Source organism: Pongo pygmaeus, chromosome 3, assembly GCF_028885625.2.
Source record: "Pongo pygmaeus isolate AG05252 chromosome 3, NHGRI_mPonPyg2-v2.0_pri, whole genome shotgun sequence".
NCBI classification, from domain to species: domain Eukaryota; kingdom Metazoa; phylum Chordata; class Mammalia; order Primates; family Hominidae; genus Pongo; species Pongo pygmaeus.
Genome location: NC_072376.2, coordinates 164,259,030 through 164,279,349, shown reverse-complemented (window position 1 = coordinate 164,279,349; position 20,320 = coordinate 164,259,030). Strand labels below are relative to the sequence as shown.

At 41.9% G+C, this 20,320-nt stretch overlaps 1 protein-coding gene across 20 annotated transcripts in view; it reads left to right on the top strand.

Moving 5' to 3' along the window:
- Window positions 1-11,729: 11,729 nt before the first annotated feature.
- Window positions 11,730-20,320, top strand: part of SH3D19 (SH3 domain containing 19) — a 204,034-nt gene continuing 195,443 nt past the window's right edge. For 4 of the 20 annotated variants that reach the window (XM_054484886.2, XM_063664188.1, XM_054484885.2 and 1 more), the window contains exon 1: window positions 13,160-13,573. Coding sequence is in view for 8 of the 20 variants with exons in the window: in XM_054484878.2 (XP_054340853.1) it covers window positions 13,462-13,573 (112 nt within the window). In the remaining 12 variants the exon portion in view is untranslated. Of the gene's footprint in view, window positions 11,760-13,135; window positions 13,574-13,611; window positions 13,958-20,320 lie in introns of those variants that run through there. The other 16 variants (XM_054484878.2, XM_054484871.2, XM_054484869.2 and 13 more) reach the window with 10 other exon arrangements.

Genomic DNA, 20,320 nt, shown 5'->3' with positions numbered 1-20,320 from the left:
AAGATAAGGCCATAAAGTAGAGAACCCCCAGCAAGGTCAACCTCAGCATTCCTAAGCATGAACCCAAAACCCGTCATTTTCTCTGAATACATAACAGGCAATACCTTGCTTTATTGCTCAGTGCTCTGTGTGGTGTCCAGTTCAGGCATCTCTGTGTTTCAGCTCCTCTGGCTACTGTCTGATACCTGCGTACCCCTATTATTTCCCAGTACAGCGCTTTTCTCCTTTTTTCTATCATGGCACTTTTTGGGGCAGGATATCTGCTAATAGACTTATTTGCATTGGCCCCAAGAACCCTTTTGTGACCTGTTGCTTTGGGTACTCTGTTGAGTTCTGCTGTCATCAGCAGAATTCTCGTCAAGACTGGTCCCAGGCCAGGTGTGGTGGTTCATACCTGTGATCCCAATACCTTGGGAGGCAGAGGTGGGAGGATCACTTAAGCCCAGGAGCTCAAGGCTGCGGTGAGCTATGATCATGCCACTGCCCTCCAACCTGAGCAACAAAGCAAGACCTTGTCTGTAAAAAAAAGAAAGAAAGAAAATTGAAAAGAAAAAACTGGTTCCACATTCCTGCAGCAACTGACTTGCTGCTCCCCTTCTCAAATGAGCGTCAGCTCTCCTGTTCACCTGATCTTCCCAGTTCCTCATTGTCTTGCTCAGTTATATTACCTTGGTCCTTGAAGGCATTTGAGGTTGCAGTCTGATTGAAATGGGGGACAAAGCCAACAAGGAGTCAAAGATAGAGTAGTAAGGAGGAGCCATTAGGAGCTATGTCTGCTTTATTCACTTCTGTATCCCCGGTGCCTCAGACGGTACCTAATCCATAACATGAGTTCAACAAATCTTGGCTGGCTTTTAAATACAGACTTTGGATAATTGTATTTCACTGATTTTTAAGACATTATGAATTCAGAAAAGCACTCTGGTTAGGAAATTTCTTAGGTTGAAGAACTTTCTCAACTGACAAAGTTTGAAGGTAGATGAGATAATGTTTGTGGTAGATGGACTTCTAAAATGATCCCCAACAATCCTCATCCTTCTGACTGTGGGTGGAACCTGAGAATATAATGAGATATCACCACTACCATTATGCTATGTTGTGTGAAGATTATTTTGGATGAGCCTAACATACACATATGAAACCTTTAAAAGCAGAGAATTTTCTCTAGATGGTTGCAGACGACAAAGCCGGGATTCAGAGCACAAGAAGGATTCAGTGTACCATTACTGACTTGAAGATGGAGGCGCCACGTGGAAAGAACCCAAGAGTGGCTGCTGGGAGCTGAGAGCCAGCAAGAAAATGGTAACTTCAGTCCCACAACCACGAGGAAGTGAATTCTGCCAGCAACTTGAATGAGCGTGGAAACAGATTATTCTCCAGAACATCCAGATAAGAGCCTGCCTTAGGCCACACCTTGATTTTGGCTTTGTGAGACCCTAACCAGAAACCTATTTGACCCAGCCTAGGCAGAACTGTGAGCTAATAAGTGGATGCTGTATTAAGCTCCTAAATTTGTAGTAATTTCATATGAGGCAATAGCAAACTAATACAATGTTTTATACATCAAGGAAGTTTACAGTGTATATGTACACATGTATACATATGTATTTATCATGTGTTCACATGATATGTGCATTTGTCTGTATTCTACTATATGTACTAGAGGAAAAGAAAGGAGAGAGCAATAATTTAAATAGCATGAACAATAACCTTACTTTGATTATCCCATTCAATAAGCTATCAGCAATATCTGACAGAATGCGCTCTCTTCCTGTAACACATTCTTCATGTTGCCTAATGAAAAGCCTCCTTTTTTGGTTCTCCCACCTCACTGGACACTTCTTTTCACGCCTTTGCAGATTTCTCTTTATCTTTCCTAATTCTAAACACTCCTACATACACTACACATACACATTACCTGACATGGTGGCATAAACAAAATATATATACAGTTCTTTACAGGCAATTAAAAGCTATTCAAAGGGCCAGATGCAGTGGCTCATGCCCGTAATCTCAGCACCTTGGGAGGCTGAGGCCGGCAGACCACTTGAGGTCAAGAATTTGAGACCACAAGCCTGGCCAACATGATGAAACCCCGTCTCTACTAAAAATACAAAAATTAGCCAGGCATGGTTGCACACACCTGTAATCCCAGCTACTCAGGAGGCTGAGGCAGGAGAATCCCTTGAACCCAGGAGGTAGAGGTTGCAGTGAGCCAAGATAGCGCCAGTGCACTCCAGCCTGGGCAACAGAGCAAGACTCCATCTCAAAAAATAAATAAATAAAAAGCTATTCGAAGGTAATTTTTTGACTATTCCTTGCTTAAGAAGAAATTTTAGTTTATTAGCTTTTCTCATCTAAAATTGGGAGGCACCCAGCTATTTCAGTATGAGGTCAAGAGGAGTAGTGAATTAACCTTGCCTTCACATTGGATTTCTGCATTAGCTGTGAACCTGTGCTGTCCAATATGGTAGCCATCAGTCACATGTAGGGATTTAAATTTAAATTTTAATTAATTAAAAATAAATAAATTTAAAATTTAGCACTTCAGCTGCACTAGCCACATTTCAAGTGTCCCATAGTCAATGCGCTCCTTGCTACCACATTAGACAACACAGATATAGAGCATTGCCATCATCACAGGAAGTTCTATTGGACAATGAAAAGACCTATACCTTTAATTGCCATTTGGTCTGCTCCACTTAAATATCCCAAACTCTTTGCTCTCCCCCAGAGGAGATTTTGCAAAGAAGTGATGTGAAAAGTGCCTTCTTTGGGATCAAATTGTCTGAATTTGAATCCAGCTCTATTGTTTGCAGGCTCTGTGTCCTTAGGAGGGTTACTTGACTTCTTTGTGCCTCAGTTTCCTTTTCTGCAAAGTGGGAATAATCACAGGAACTATCCCTTAAAGTTGTTGTGAAGATTAAATGATATAATTTATGTAATGTACTTAAAATAGTACCTAACTCTTAAGTGTTGAATAAATTTAGCTATTGTGTTTTGTATTAGCATTATTTTAGAGACCAAATTGGGATTCATCGCACCTCATTTATCTGAAGATTCATGACATTTATTAATTCTGGACCATTTTCAGTCATTATCTTTTCAAATGTTGCCTTTCCTCAGTTGTTTTCTCTTTTCCATTCTAGAATTCTGGTTGGACCTTCATTGTACCTTATCATTATATCTCTATAACTCTTATGTCAGTTTCCTTTTCTGCAAGATGATGATACAAACAGTATCTACCTCATGGAGTTTTTGTTAGGATTAAGTGAGTTGAGCTATGTAAAACACTTAGAATGGCATCATATGTGTGCCAGCTATTATTGACACTCTGGTTTAGCTCCTTATTTATTTTTGGCCCTTGGAGATTTCCCTCAATTCATTAGAGAAATTTTGTAATAATTTAGTCCACTCCATAAGATCAAAAGTTATTCTAGACTCTTTTTTTTTTATTTTTAAAAGACAGAGTCTTGCTCTGTCTCCAGGCTGAAGTGCAGTGGCGCAATCTCGGCTCCCTGCAACCTCCGCCTCCCAGATTCAAGCGATTCCCCTGCCTCAGTCTCCTGCGTAGCTGGGAGTACAGACGTGTGCCACCACTCCCGGCTAATTTTTTGTATTTTAGTAGAGATGGGGTTTCACCAGGTTGGCCAGGATGGTCTTGATCTCCTGACCTTGTGATCTGCCCACATTGGCCTCCCAAAGTGCTGGGATTACAGGCGTGAGACACTGTGCCTGGCCCAGATTCTCTTTTTGTTGCAAGCGTGACATACACGGTTTCTGTTGTTTGGTACACTTTCTTTCCCTCTTAGCTCCCTTCATGACTGTTTAAAACAGAATTTAATGTCTGTATTACTTTGAATTATATTAAGTATGTAACAGAAAACCCAAAATAACCATATCTTTAAAAAGTAGAAATTTCTTTTTTTCCCCCATAAATGAAGTCTAGAAGTATGAGGTCCATAGCAGATATGCCTTCTCCATAATCATCAAGAGTCCAGTCTTTTTTCAGTTTCTCAACATTTGGCCGCCTTCTTGTGATCCAAGATGACTGCTCTGGTTCCAGCCACTACATCCAAATTCTAGTCAACAGAGGAAAGGGCTAAAGAAGGAATGCCTCTTCCCTTCAATACATTCCTGTAAAGTCATATGTACCATTTCCTACTGGCCAGAACATAATCACATGGCCATGCATAATGCAATGGGACACTGGAGAATGTTGTCTCTATTCTTGACCGCCAAATGCCAAGGAGATAACAGATATTGGGGGAAACTAGCAGTTGTTGCCACAATGCCTCTTCTGTGTTCCCTCTAAGAGTGTATATCCTCCCTATCTTGTTCACCTCTGGGGTGAATGACTTGGCCTGGTTTACCTGGGGCTTTTATGGAGTTAGCACTGAAAGTCTTCTGTCTCAAAACCTCCCAAACACACATCAGTCCTGGGCAAACTGGGATGATTGGTCACCCTGCATCTACCATGGATCTTATCCATGGTAGATCTTAAGGACAGATCTGTGTCTATTCACTGTTATATCTTTAGTATCTCACACAGGGCTGCACGTACAGGATGTATTCAATAAATAGCAAATACTTAACGTGGTGCTTTTATACGCCAGGAGCTGTTCTAAGGGATTTATGTATATATCATGAGTTGAATTTTGTTCCCCCAATATTCCTATGTTAATGTCCCAGTACCTCAGAAGGTGACCCTATTTGGTATAGGGTTGCTGTCAATGTGATTATTTAGGATAAAGTCATACTGAAATGGGTGGGGCCCTAGTCCCATATGACTAGTGTCTATATAAACAGGGGAAATTTGGATGCAGAGACAAGCATGCAGGGAGAACGTCATGTGAAGATTTGAGTTATGCTGCCAAAAGCCAAGGACCTACCAGAAGCTAGAAGAGAAGCCTGGAACAGATCCTTCCTCAGAGTCTTCAGAGGGAACAGGACCCTCCCAGCACATTGATCTTGGACGTGTAGTCTCCAGAACTATGAGACAATAAATATCAGTTGTTTAAGCCACTCAGTTAGTGGTACTTTGTTATGGCAGCCTCAGCAAACCAATACAGTATATTAACTCGTTTTAATCTTTACAATTTTCTTGTGAGATAGCTATTATTATTATTATCCTCATTTTACAGATGAAGAAATTGAGGCACACAGCAGTTAAGAAAACCAAAGAGTGCCAAGGAGGCATAAAGAGGAAGTGGTAAAGGCAAACTGAAAGGAAGGGAAGAAGAAAGGGGAAAATCTTGAAGTTAAAAGATGGACAGGAATAAAGAGAAAGAAAGAAAAATAGTGAAGGAAAAGGATTAAAATTTGACTTGACATGACTTTCTAAGAACATTAGAAGCTCTAGGTCACTATGTAAACCATTAACATTTTTTTTTTCAGATGTGTCATTAACATTTTCTTTTTCAGATGAGTCTGAATAACTCTTCAAAATGAAGGAATAAGGAAATGCTCCCTCGTTTTTGACACTTGCAGGTGTTGTATTATATTTAGAACCTGAAGCTACAGCTCTTAAGAGCCCTGGTCTTGATTTTGCAATATACGGTTCATTTTTATTTGAGGGGAAGGACTAATAATAACTTGTTTTATGAATGTAACTTTAAGAAGTTTAGAATTTATGTTCACATGCTTTATAGATTTGTTTTTGATGGGTGAAATAACACTTACTTTAAAAAGTTTTGGCTGGGTGTGGTGGCTCATGCCTGTAATCCCAGCACTTTGGGAAGCCGAGGCAGGCGGATCATGAGGTCAGGAGTTTGAGACCAACCTGGCCAACATGGTGAAACTCTGTCTCTACTAAAAATACAAAAATCAGCAAGGCCTGGTGGCGTGCGCCTGTAGTCCCAGCTACTCAGGAGGTTGAGGCAGGAGAATCACTTGAATCTGGGAAGTGGAGGTTGCAGTGAGCCAAGACCGTGCCACTGCACTCCAGCCTGGGCAACAGAGCGAGATTCCATCTAAAAAAAAAAATGTTTTATATGTTATACTTCTTACCTCTGGTTTATATATGTGTATTCCTGCTGAAGGCATAAATGAAATGCAAAGTCAGAGGCAATACCCTGAGAATATGGAGCTTAATCTTCCAGAATGCAGTATACACATTGTATCAGAGACCTATACATGATACTGTATCTCCAATCAGAATCTGTAAATCTGGGATCAGAGGGGTGGACCCAGGATTGGCTGCAGTTACAGTCACTCCCAATGGCCTACTGGGGATGTCTTGCTTCCAGGGCTCCATAGGGTTAGAGGTCCTGTTGCCAGCAGGGGCACATGCTCACCAGAGGACTCAGCAAAGGTCCAATTGATTACAAACTATGGATGCCATCTGGGCACTGAGTTTCTTGTGGCTAGGGGCCAGCAGGTAAGAAGACTGACCATCTTGGCAGAAATAATAACTCTGATCAACAGTGGAAGGTAAGACTGATCTTACACAATGGGAACAGGAGACGTGTGTGGAACTCAAGATGACCCATTTGGGTGCTTCTTGGGTGTTGGTTCTCCCTTGATAGATCATAACTGTGAACAGACAAGTGAAGCAACTCCTACCTGAGAAGGATATGATCACTAGGGGCTAAGAAAACTCAATAATGAATGTTTGAGTCATACCACTAGATAAGCCATCAAGACCAGCAGAGGTGGTGGCTGGGGGGCAAGAGGAATTTAGATGGAGTGTGGAGAAGGGAGACTATACTGGAGGCCCTGAGACCAACTGTGGTGATGGTGGGTAACCTGAGCTATTCCCTGAACATGTATGGAAAAGTAGATTTGCATGATACAAGGAATAGATCTGCATGACAGCTGAGGCAGACACCGAAGCTAGGGACTGTCAGCATACTGACATAGCATTACCATATCCAGCATACGTGGGCAGCAAGGCTTTCTTGGAGGAAGATTTGAGTGGCACATCTCTTTGTGTCTCCCAGTGTCTGCCTCAGCTTTCATGCAGTCTAAGTCAATGATTCAGCAAGGTGGTGATTCAAGGGCCCACCCATTTACATTAAAAGTGGAATTCTGATCTTTATTCTAGAGCTTCCTGTTGGACTAGCAGAGGCTTTGTCAGGTCTGCATAGTGGTATGACAGTTCCCCTTGACCAATCTTTCTGTCTCCCTTGCTCCTTTCACAGGTGTTACCCTCTAAACTTTTGTAATATAACTCTCTTTCAGCCTACTGATTCCTAGAGAATCCCAAACCAGCACATGCTGCATGGCAAACAATCACAAAACGTCACTGATATGAAACAGTAAGCACTTCTTACCACATGCAAGTTTACACGCCAGGTGGCAGTGGTTTTAGTCTTAGTTGGGTCACTCAGGTGTCTGTGGTCATTTGTTGGTTAGATAAGCATTTCTGTTGATCTTAACTGGGTTCTTTCACGTGTTTGGGGGTTGGTTGGCTGCATGCTGGTCTAAATGGCCTCAACTGGGACAACTGGCCTTTCCTTCACGTAGTGTTGCATTCTTTAGTTGGCTCACGTTGGCTTGATCACATGGTGGTAGAAGGCATCTGTTATGCTTTGGCTCTATGTCCCACCCAAATCTCGTGTTAAATTGTAATCTCCAATGTTGAGGGGGAAGGACCTGGTGGGAGGTGATTGGATCTTGGGGGCAGATTTCCCCCTTGCTGTTCTCGTGATAGTGAGTTCTCATGAGATTTGGTTGTTTGAAAGTGTGTAGCACTTCCCTCTTCATCCATCTCTCTCTATCTCTCTGTCTCTCTCTCTCTCTCTCTCTATCTCCCTCTCCTGCTGGCCATGTGAAGATATACTTGCTTCCCATTCACCTTCTGCCATGATTTTAAGTTTCCTGGGGCCTCCCCAGCCATGCTTCCTGTACAGCCTGCAGAACTGTGAGTCAATTAAATCTCTTTTTCTTATAAATTATCCAGTCTCAGTAGTTCCTTATAGCAATGTAAGAGAACAGACTAATACATCATCCAAGAGAACAAACTGAAGCAAACAAGGCCTCTTGAGGTCTAGACTTGGAATTCACACACTGTCTTTTCTGCCATATTCTATTCGGCCAAAGCAAATCCCAGGGCTAGCTTGGCTTCATGGATACAGGGAACCCTGTTTTTTTGTGTTTACTTTTTAGAGTCAGGGTCTCACTCAGCTACCTAGGCTAGAGCGCAGTGGTACAATCATAGCTCATTGCAGCCTCAAACTCCTAGGCTCAAGTGATCCTCCTGCCTCAGCCTCCTGAGTAGCTGGAATTTGGAACCACTTCTTGATGAAGAAGATGCAAATGTACATTAGAAATATATAAATAGAGGGAGGCATAAAGATTTTGGAACAGTTTTGCAATAATCTGCCACAGGGAGAATTTCCTAATGTGGACAGACAGAACTATAGTGGACAAACAGAAACTATGGACAAACAGCACTGGACAAACAGAAACTATAGCTATCTCAATCTATTATACTGTACTTTTAGCTTTTCATTTATTTATTTATTATTTTTAACATAAGTTCTCAGTCTGTCACCCAGGCTGGAGTGCAGTGGCATAATTATAGCTCATTGCAGCCTCCAACTCCTGGGCTCAAGCAGTCAGTCTCCCAACTCAGCCTCTTGAGTAGCTGGGACTACAAGCACATGTCATCAGGCCCAACTAATTTTTTCTTTTTTAAATAGAGATGGGATCTCACTATGTTGCCCAGTCTGGCCTTGAACTCCTGCCCTTAAGCAATCCTTCTACCTTGTCCTCCCAAAGCATTGGGATTACAGGTGTGAGCCATGGAACCCAGCCTGCTTTTATTTTTTTTAAATGAAAAATTAAAAGCAAATAGAAAATATGGAGAATAATACAATAACCACTCATGGACTCACTCTCCTACTTTAATATACCTTAAAATTCTGTTATGTGAAGAGCTAAAACTTTGGAGATGCTGTAGTTTTAAAATCCATTGTATATCCCTGTCCTTCCTTCTTTTTTCTCCATTGAAGACTTCAACTGAAAACTTTTAACTCCAGATAGTTACTTTTTAAGTTAAAAGCCTTGAGACTCATGCCTTCTGGTGATTCAGCAAGAGAAAATTGGAATTATGTTCATTCAGTCATTAAACAAATATTTATTGTGCTTCTATTTGCTAAACACTGCACCACATATATATTTATATAGTATATTCTTATTTTTTGTAGTGTTCTATTTGCAGACCATTTTGCTTCAGGTAAGATTATATATCTAAAGTGAGAAACCAAGAACATTGTCCTTTAAAATGGGGGCCCTTTTTCAATATCTCTTACAAAAAATTTTTATACCTTCAAGCTTTGAGGGTGAATCTTATTTTACTCTTAGGATGTAAATTTTCATTCCAAGTTTCTTATCACTTTCCTTCTATGGGTTTGGCTCTTGTTGTGTCACTTGGGTGGGTAGGATGTTTGAGCATGTTTATTTAGTTACTAGTTGGCCGCAGCACCTTTGGTTTGCTTTCATATAATTACATTGTTCTGGCTTGTAAATTCTATCTGGTTTCTCTTCCTCAATATGATGACTTCAGAGTGCAGTCCTCTCCCTGGTTTGTTTTCTGTGCTTTTATAGTGAGCTAGTTATATCTTTTTAAAAAACAGCTTTATTGAGATATAATTCATGTACCAAAAACGTATCCCTTAGTATATTTACAAAATTGTGCAACCACCACCACTTCTGATTTTAGGATATTCTGATCACCTCAAAAAGAAACCTTATACCCATTGGCCATCACTTACTATTCTCCCCTCCCCTGGCAACCACTAACCTACATTTTGTTTCCATGGATTAGCCTATTCTAGACATTTCATATATATAAACAAGATCATAGGAATCTTTTGTCTCTGGCTTCTTTAACTTGGCATAATGTTTTCAAAGTTCATCTTTTTTTTTTTTTTTTTTTTTTTTTTTTGAGACAGAGTTTCACTCTTGTTGCTTAGGCTGGAGTGCAATGGCGGGATCTCAGCTCACTGCAACCTCTGCCTCTTGGTTTCAAGTGATTCTCCTACCTCAGCCTCCCGAGTAGCTGGGATTACAGGCATGCGTCACCGTGCTTGGCTAATTTTTTGTATTTTTAGTAGAGATGGGGTTTCACCATGTTGGCCAGGCAGGTCTGGAACTCCTGACCTCAGGTGATCCACCTGCCTCAGCCTCCCAAAGTGCTAGGATTACAGACATGAGCCACTGTACCCAGCCTAATTGGGTTTTTAAACAACTATTGTTGTTTTTTATATGTTCTGAATATAAGGTCCTTATTAGATATATGATTTGAAAGTATGTTCTCCCCTTCTGTCTTTTCACTTTATTAATCATGTCCTTTGAAACATGAAAGTTTTAAATTTTGCTAAGTCCAATTTATTTTTTCTTCTAATATCTATGTATTTTGATATCATATCTAAAAAATTATTTTTTAAACCATGGTCACAGAGATCTAATCCTGTGTTTTCTTTGAAGAGTTTTATAGTTCTAGTTCTTACATTTAGGTCTATGATCCATTTTGAGTTAATTTTTGCATATGGGATGAGATAGGGGCTCAAATTCATTCATATGCATGTGGATATCCAGTTGTAAAGACAATTCCTTCCCTGTTGAATTATGTTGGCAACCTGTCCAAAGTTATATCTTTATTGAAGAACTTACCAAGTTTTGTCTCGTTCTGTGTAAACTGGATAGACCTTCCTCTCTCATTGGAGGACAGGGAACATGTTTTGTTCTTCTGCAATGAGAAGACATATGTGAAAAGCACCTACCATAGGATGTGATCATGGATATTTCTTTCCATCTTTTGAGTCTCCCCACAGCACCTAGCGTGGTAATTGGCACACAACAGTTACCATAAATGTTTGTTAATTGTAGAGTGGGCTTGGGCATGCACCACCCAACCACCACAAAAATGTGGATTCCCAAAGCTCTAATTGGCTGGGAAACCCAAAACAACTTTCACGCCTTTCCAAATTAAGACTCAATGGCCAGGCTCAGTGGCTCACACCTGTAATCCAGCACTTTGGGAGGCTGAGGCGGGTGGATCACGAGGTCCGAAGTTTGAGACCAGCTTGGCCAACATGGTAAAACCCCGTCTGTACTAAAAATACAAAAATTAGCCGGATGTGGTGGTGCATGTCTGTAATCCCAGCTACTCGGGAGGCTGAGGTAGGAGAATCCCTTGAACCCGGCAGGCATAGGTTGCAGTGAGCCGAGATCGCGCCACTGCACTCCAGCCTTGGCAATAGAGTGAGACTCTAGTCTCAAAAAAAAAAAAAAATTAAGACTCAATGACAGTAGAAACTGACTCCAATGGCTTAATGAAATGGTGCTGTTGGTCAAGGTAGGGATTTCTAAATTATTCATCCTTGAAGGGAAGTGACAAATAAGGTTTCACTTACCAAACATTTAAAACAACCCTAAAGGTCCAGAACCTTTGTTTTGTTGTTGTTGGCTTAATTTCCAGTTCTCTAAGTGTCTACTTATTTAATCGCTTATGCAGTAATAAAGTTTTAACTTGTGGATTTGACCTCAATTCCACAGAATCGATTGTGGTTCTTATCTGCTTAAAAGCGGAAAGATTTTCTCAGGCGGCAACAGCCACTATTGAAAAGGCGAAGAAACAGCACTCAGGTGTGGCAGGCAATTCTATTTTCAGTGACCCTTTTCTCCCTTTCTTTTTCTCTCCTACCTGCTGAACATTAGGAGCTCTCGGTAATCTCTCAGAAATAGAGCAAGAAGCCAAAGATAAAGGCCTGTTCATCACACTCAGGAATTTCCTAAGGTTTCATGTCCAGGTAATAATATTTCTGCCTGCTACTTGGGTATCTTTTGGTGAAATTCCAGAATCTGTTCCTCTGTGTGTGAAAGTAGGTACGTGCACCTACTGAACCTAAGATGTGTATTGTGCAGGTACACACAACTTTGGTTACACGGTTCTTTCCAGCTTTGAAAAACTTTCTCAGGGGTAGCTCACACAGCTAAGTGCTTCAAATTACAGTTTCTGACTCCAGAGCCAGTGCTCTCTCCACTTCCCCTAGTTGCCTGTCTACAAATAATCACGTATGGGTCTCTTTAACACATTTTCATCCTGTTCTTCTAGGAATTGTAGCCATATCCTAGCCCTAAACGAACTGGAATACAGTGAGGCTTGATTTATTATTAAACATTTTTATTAGACTTTTTTTTTTTTTTTTTTTGAGACGGACTCTCGCTCTGTCGCCCAGGCTGGAGTGCAGTGGTGCGATCTCCGCTCACTGCAAGCTCCGCCTCCTGGGTTCACGCCAGTCTCCTGCCTCAGCCTCCCGAGTAGCTGGGACTACAGGGGCCCGCCACCACGCCCGGCTAATTTTTTTTTGTATTTTTAGTAAAGACAGGGTTTCACTGTGTTAGCCAGGATGGTCTCGATATCCTGACCTCGTGATCTACCCGCCTCGACCTCCCAAAGTGCTGGGATTACAGGTGTGAGCCACGGCGCCCGGTCTTACTAGACTATTTTTAAGAACAGTTTTAGGTTCACAGCAAAATTGAGCTAAAGGTACAGAGATTTCCCATGTACCCCCTGCTCCCACACATGCATAGCCTCCCCCATTATCAACATCCCCCACCAGAGTGCCACAGTTGCTACAACTGATGAACCCACATTGACACCTCATAATCACCCAAAGTCTATAGTTTACATTGGGGTTCACCCTTGGTTTTGTACATTCTATAGGCTTAGACAAATGCATCCGCTATTACAGAATCATACGCATAGTAGTTTCACTGCCCTAAAAATCCTCTGTGCTCCAGCAAGGCTAGATTTTTAAGGGCGAAAAGAGAGGGAAAGAAAAAAGTGTGCATCGCAGAGGCTCGACCCAACTCCAAGCCAAGTTTGTTCCAAAGTTCAGCAGCTCCCAGCTGTCCCATCTCTCCCAGTTCCGCCCCGGTCGGGTTCCTCCTCTTTTTGTTTAAGTGTCAAACAAATGGGTTTCCTGTTGACACTGGAATATCGTGAAAAGGCAGGAAGAGGCCAGGCCACCTCCTCTTTCCCCTCTTCCTATCCCTTTTATTTATTTTGCACACGTTTGTTTGGGTCGAGCTGGTGTTTCCAGCGTGTGTGGCTGTGGGGCGGCCTTAGGGGCCGATAACCCCTCCCTGAGGAGGCGAGGCCAGGCCCGAACCCGCCCGATCCGCGGTGGAGCTGTACGGGGCGGGGAAGGCAAAGAGGAAGGGGGAAGAGAGCGGGAGTGGGAGTGGGAAAGGCCAGGGATTAAGAGGCCGCCGGGACGCCGCAAGGAGGCGGGGAATCGGCTCGGCCCGCGCCCTGCCGCTGCCGGGCCGGCTGCGGGTGGAGTTCGCGGAGGTGGCCATTTCCACAGCCGCGGCCGACGCCTCCTCTCCGGGAGCCGCCTTCCCCCCGGCCCGAGGGCGGTGGCGTGGGGCGCCGGGTGCCGGCGTTCTGGGGCGCCGGGGCCGCAGCTCGCCGGCCATCCCGCGGCTGTGCCCCGCGCCTCGCCCATGGCTGAGGGCCGGCGGCGGGAGGACGAGGAGGAAGAGCTACGCGAGCGCCGCGAACTTGGTGGCCAGCGCCGCGCCCGGGGCCGTGCGCTCTCGGGCCACTCGGCCGCAGGTGAGAGGCGTGGGGGACGGGGCGGCGGGGACCCAGAGCTGCGCGCTCTGGGGCCGCTCGGGTCCTGCCCCACACAGCGGCAGCACCTTCACGCGCCGGGATGGGACCGGCTTCTTTAACTCTCTGAGGCCAGACTCGGGGAGGATGGCCTTTCCATCGCCATCCTCACTTTCCGGCCGAGCCTGAGGAAATTCAGACCCGTCTTTAACTGCTAGTGGTCGTACAGCTGAAAATCCAAATTTTCCGTGCACACTAAATCCAGGAGCTGCTGGCTTGGGACTTGTGGCCTGGTTGATGACTTATCTCTGGATGAGTCAGAGGCCAGTGGCCGTCTCGGTGGACAACGACACCTTCCGAGGGATTTGCCTGCGCCGCCGCAGCCAGGTCAGAGCACGTGCTCATAACTGAGTCAAGTCCTGTTTCGGCGTCCCTTGCACTTCGGACCTGTGACCCCCTCCCTCCCCCAGCCGCCGAGCTCACCAGTTTTCTGTAGGACTTGTTTTCGTTAGTTGTGAGACCCTCCCCCACGCAAAGAGAAGTCCAGAATATAGCATTCCAAAAGGCCATTCATTTGGGCTGAGAATCATTTTCGGGCCTATAACTACTTTTATGATACTGTGTTTTGGGTACACAAAAACGGCACGGATCAAATAGTTTGGCGCATTAGTGAAAGAGTGAATAAGTGTAGATCCACACCCCTTCCCTCTTCCCGGGCGGCTTTTCAATCAAACATAATAGAGAGGAAATTCTTTGGCCTTTGGTTCCAACTGGGTAATCCGCGTTATCTGAAAACAAGAGGGAAGAACAAACCTAGGGGGACTGGCAACAAAAGGGAGACAGGGAAGTGAGAGAGTCGGAGGAGAACGATTCACTGACAGCCTCGTTATAAAGTGGAATATAGCGAATATTCCATGAAGTGGAGAAGCTTTTCTGTGTGACTCCCTTAACCACTAAGAGAAAGTTGGAAAAATAGAGAAGATATTGTATCCGTGCGGAACAAATGGAAGGTAGAAAGTAGGATGAAAGGAAAACTTGAGAAGAACATCTTGAAGAAATAGTCAATTTAATGCCCTTGGTAGAATCTTGGAACCATAAAAATAATTCTCCATGCTCATTACTACAACTTTTCATCAAAATAAGGCATTTGGCTGTCTGTATGAACACCAGTTTTGAACATAATTGGTTATTTTGTTCAGTGTAAACCCGGACCTAGTGAAATAATGAATAGTTGCTGGATATAAGTGAATATTTCTTGCAAGAGTACAATGAAGAAACTTTACAAAGATATACCGCCATGTCTGACCTATGAATTTAAACAGGGTAGGCCACCTTAGATTCCTGTTACCTTCAGCAGAAAGCTTCACTCTCACTTACAAGAGACTGTATAGTGAAGACCTGTTTTGGAGTTCAGACTAGATGTGATCCAGATGTGTGTTTATCATTTAGTTGCAATATGTGTATTTATTGCAGAGCTGGTGGAAATGACATTTTGTAATTAGTTTTCACCAGTTCCCTAATTTCCCAAGGCTGACAAAGGCTTTTCTATGTTCTTTGATAATATTTTGCTGAGACATGACATTGTGTACTTTTTGCATTCAGTAATCGGTGTTTGTAGTTTTCTAACCATTTATATGCCCTTTTTTCATTAAAGAGTGTGAGGACGATGTTATGGAATGAGTAAGAGGGTTAACCTTTCAATTTTTGGATTTATTCCTTTTAGAAGAAATTGTTTAATAGTTTACATTTCTTTACAAGCTGAGCTCCACTTTCCCCTTATTAGTTAACATGTTTTTCAGACACTAACACATTCCTTACCAAGCTTGGGCATTTGTTAGTTATGTCTGTGCTAGATGTTGCTCTCCTCCAAGTGAGAGGGTATGAACTGACGCAGAAGCTTCATGTTTTTTCTGCATCATTTCAGTTTTTCACTTTTCCTGTTCTCAGTGCTCCCTCCTTCCCTTATCATTTTACAATCTAAAGAGTTTCCTTTTCTCTGATCTCACCTAGCTTGATAACCATAAACCTGGGGTTTATAGACTTAAGGTGGTCTGTGAACTCTTCCATCTCTCCCTGCTAAATTTTGGAGTGGTTGTGTAAGTGCATTTATTTATTTTTGCAACTTACATACAGAAGAACATACAAAATTTGTAAATTATAAAGTAAAAACTCTTGTAACTCATGCTCAAGTCAAGATATAGGATATAGTCAGTTCCTTAGAAATGGATTCCCATTCCCTCTTAGACTTAGCCTCCTCTCTCCCCTAGATGTAACCATTTTTTTAACCTTTGTGATTATTATTTCCTTTTTATTCTGTACAGTTTTACCGTACACATATACATCTCTATAAAATATTGTTTAGTTTTACCTTTTTAAAATCATTTAAGTGGAATCATCCTGTATTTTATCAACCCAGCCAAAAGCAAGTAATGACTTGAGATTATGAAATGTCTGGAATGAGTTCTTTTCATTCAAAGGCCAAGAGCCCCAGGCAGATTCTGAGCACAGGACAGTCCTTGTAGGGCATCCTTAGGAAATAAATGTGTGTGTGTGTGTTTTTAAAATGATGTTAAGAAAATTGGGTTTGATTAATCACAATTTTATTTTACAACAAAGAATGATAGTTGATCTGGTGCTCACCTTCTTTATAAAATGTATTTATGTTTCCCAGCTTTTAAAGTAATAAAATATCTTCAGCATGATTCTAAAATAAATAAAAAGCTCAGTTGATTTTTTTTTTTTTTTTTTTTTGCAGAATTATAGGCAGTCAAGTACTGAGGTCAATTCAGTAAAGGTTAATTTTTTTTTTTTTTTTTTTAGGCAGAGTCTCGCTCTGTTCCCCAGGCTGGAGTCTAGTGGCGTGGTCATGGCTCACTGCAACCTTCACCTCCCAGGTTCAAGCGATTCTCATGCCTCAGCCTCCAGAGTGGCTGGGATTACAAATGTGCACCACCATGCTTGGCTAATTTTTGTATTTTTAGTGGAGACGGGGTTTCACCATGTTGGCCAGGGTGGTCTCGAACTCCTCCCACCTCAGCCTCCCAAAGTGCTGGGATTACAGGTGTGAGAGCCACTGCACCTGGCCAGTGAAGGTTAATTCCGTAGCAGCTCATGATGCATGAGATTAATAAGCAGATATAGGAAAGTAAATGGGGAGCAGAGAGTATTCCGTTGTTTGGGTTTCATGTGCTGAGGCTAAGGTGTCATAAATCTGGCACTATGTGAAATATTTACTGTTGATGGTGGTATCCAAGATCCTTAATTGCCTGACCTGACAGAGAGTGGTAATATGAAAGCTAGACACAACACCTGAATTCTTGGGGGTGTCTTACTAGTCCACCAAATGCCCATTACAAACAAGGAAGAGAGGATGTGGGTACACTAATCCAGTGATTCTCAAACTTTTGCCACATGTATCAGAATTGCCTGAAGGCCTTGTACACACTCAGTATCTGATCACTTGGTCTGGGATAGGGCCTGATAATTTTCGTTTTTGACACATTCTCAGATAACATTTATGTTGCTGGTTCAAAAGGATGATGCACTTTGCAAACTCCATGTAATTAAGAGAGAAATCACACCCCAACACTGATTGTTAAATTCTAAGAAATAGTTCCTTTGGCTAATTTGTCCTTTTTAGTAGATCAGATGAAAACCCATGAGATAAACATGGAGATTTCCGCAGACTAACTTATAGGACTTAGTTTCCATTGTGGGTTTTCTTGGTAGCTTAAAGGATTTCATGGTTGATTTATTTATACAGCCTGGCATTTGTGATCAACTTCATTTTTGTTTCTTGGTTTTTTTCTTTCTGTTATTGATTGCATATTCTTCATCTCTATCTGCACAACTGAGATTGGTGTGTTAGTGCCACTGTGTTAGTGTTAGTTAGTGCTAGCCAAGGGCAAGAAGTGGAGGGTGGGGGGGGAATAGGCAGATGAGATTGGGTGACCAACTCTTCCCAGTTTCCCAGGACTGTTCCAGCTTTTAAAACTGAAAGTCCCCCATTCATGGAAACTCCTCAGTCCCAGGCAAATCAAGGATAGTCAGCTTAGTGGAAGGATAGCTTGGGTGGGGGAAGAAGGGAGGATAAAGGCTACCGATAATGTTATTTATACTAACATCCCTGCTTTAGTCCAGGTGCTTTTTTCACTCAACATTAAGTTTGTAAGATTTATTTGTATTGTTACATGTAGCTGTGGGTTTTTGTTCGTTTGTTTTGAGACAGAGTCTTGCTCTGTTGCCCAGGCTGGAGTGCTGTGGTGTAATCTCGGCACACTGCAACGTCCGCCTCCTGGATTCAAGTGATTTCTCCTGCCTCAGCCTCCCAAGTAGATGGGACTACAGGTGCATGCCACCACGCCCAGCTAATTTTTGTATTTTTAGTAGAGGCGGGGTTTTGCCATATTGCCCAGGCTGGTCTCAAACTCCTGACCTCAGGTGATCTGCCTGCCTTGGCCTCCCAAAGTGCTGGGATTACAAGTGTGAGCCACTGGGCCCCGCTGGTTTTTTTGTTTTCATTGTATAAATATATACCACAGTATTTTGCCTATTATTTTTTATTGATTTATTGGAGTTCTTTGTTTACCCAGGAATCTCAACTTTTGTTGGTTATGTGTGTTACAAATATCTTCTTCCACTCTGGCTTACTTTTTCATTTTCTGTATGGTTTCTTTTGAGGTGGAAATTCTTTATTTCAGTATAGATGAATTTATGAATCTTTTCCTTTATAATTTGTGTCTCTTTCCCCCTCACCCCCATTAAGAACATGATTTCTATCCAAGATCATGAAAATATTCTCCTATATCTCCTTTATTGTCTCCTAAAAGCTTTGTAGCTTTCCTTGGGGAGAAATGCCATAGCTTTCATCAGATTCTCAAACAGATTTGAGAATCTCTGCCTGACATACGACATTTTAATATTATTTCTCCAAAGGGAGGATATACAAGATTCTGGATCCTCCTCCCAACATCTGGAAGAATAGTAGGCACATAATAGGGCTTATTAAATACTAAATAAATTTTAGGCACATAATAGGGCTTATTAAATACTAAATAAATTTACTCTTTCTATATTTTGATGTGCTTATGGTAAACCCTGGAAGGACTGATTTAACTGTTGTCTGTTGTGCTTTGAGTAAAATAACTTTAATATCATCAGTACGAGGGCACAGAAGAACGTTCACTGTTCACGGTGTACCAGGTGCTTCTTTATCTTATCACTTGTGAGGTAGGTATTATTTTCTTCATTTTATCATTGAAAAGACTGAGGCTCACAAACATTTAAGCAACTTATCCACAGTCCCTCAGCTAGTAAATATTGGAATGGTGATTTGAATGCAGATTTTTTTTTGAAGTGGAAGTCCATGTTTTTCCAGGCGATCACACTGACTGCTAATATAAGTCAGTTACTATTGATGCTCCACACGTTTATACCTGTATGCTGCTTGCTGTATTCTAGAAGTACTTTACATTTATGTGATGCTTTTCTACTTCTGAAGGGCTTTTGCAACTGCATTCAATTAGATTCTTACAACAAACTGAGAGGGAAGAGGGTAAATTTTATTGTTCCCATTTTAAAGATGAGTAAACTGAGACTCAGAAATGTTAGAAGGTTTTATCTAAAATTACACAACTAGGTATATCTGAACCTCAGTCACCTCTATTGTGTGTTGCAAGTTGTAGAGTTTTTTTTAGTTGATTCATATAACATGTCAGGTCATATCCTCTCAGAGTCTGTGGCTTTGTTTGGTAAGTTAGATAGTTTTGAAAACTGCATTAGTTCTCTGAACCACCAGCTTACTGTTTTTTGTTATTAGAATTCCAAAGTTGTCTAATTTGTTTTGAGAAAATTATTTTAAGTTCCATGGAAACGATGAGTATATTTACATGTTGTTTAAAAATCCTGTACTCATCACATTCTTTAAGAAGACCTGGGCCAGGTACAGTGGCTCACGCCTATAATCCCAGCACTTTGGGAGGCCAGTGCGGGTGGACCCCCTGAGGTCAGCAGTTCGAGACCAGCCTGGCCAATGTGATGATACCCCGTCTCTACCAAAAATACAAAAAATTAGCCAGACGTGGTGGCGGGCACCTGTAATCCCAGCTACTCGGGAGGCTGAGGCAGGAGAATCGCTTGCTAGGGAGGTGGAGGTTGCAGTGAACTGAGATCACACCACTGCACTCCAGCCTGGACAACAAGAGTGAAACTCTGTCTCAAAAAGAAAAAAAGACCTGTCTAATTATCCCCATAAATATAATGTATGCAAAATGGTGCCTAAAATACTGGCAGTACAAAGAGATATATAAAATAGGCTCCCTGCTTTTAAAGATTATGCCATAGAATTAGGGAAGGGAAGACTATTACACTTTAAAGAAGATAATTAAGAATATAAAGTAGTCCATGGTGGGTATCAGTTTGACATGAGAGAATCAGACTGTCTTGGTTCATTTTTTGGCTTACCACTGGCTAACTGTGTGACCTTGGACAAGTTACCTAACCTCTCTGCTTCTATTCTTTATTTATATTTCTAAATTTGAATAATAGTAAATCCTATTGCATTGGGTTTGAAGACTAAATGAATTAATGTATATAATGTCCTTAGAACATGGCCAAGCCTATAGTAAATACCTATAAAATTGTTAGCACTTATTTTATGTCTCCTTTTTCTTATTATTGATCAAATATTTCACAGTTGAGTCTGCATTTTTCTTCACTTGGGAATAGTTATGAATTTCATGTTGGCAGAGA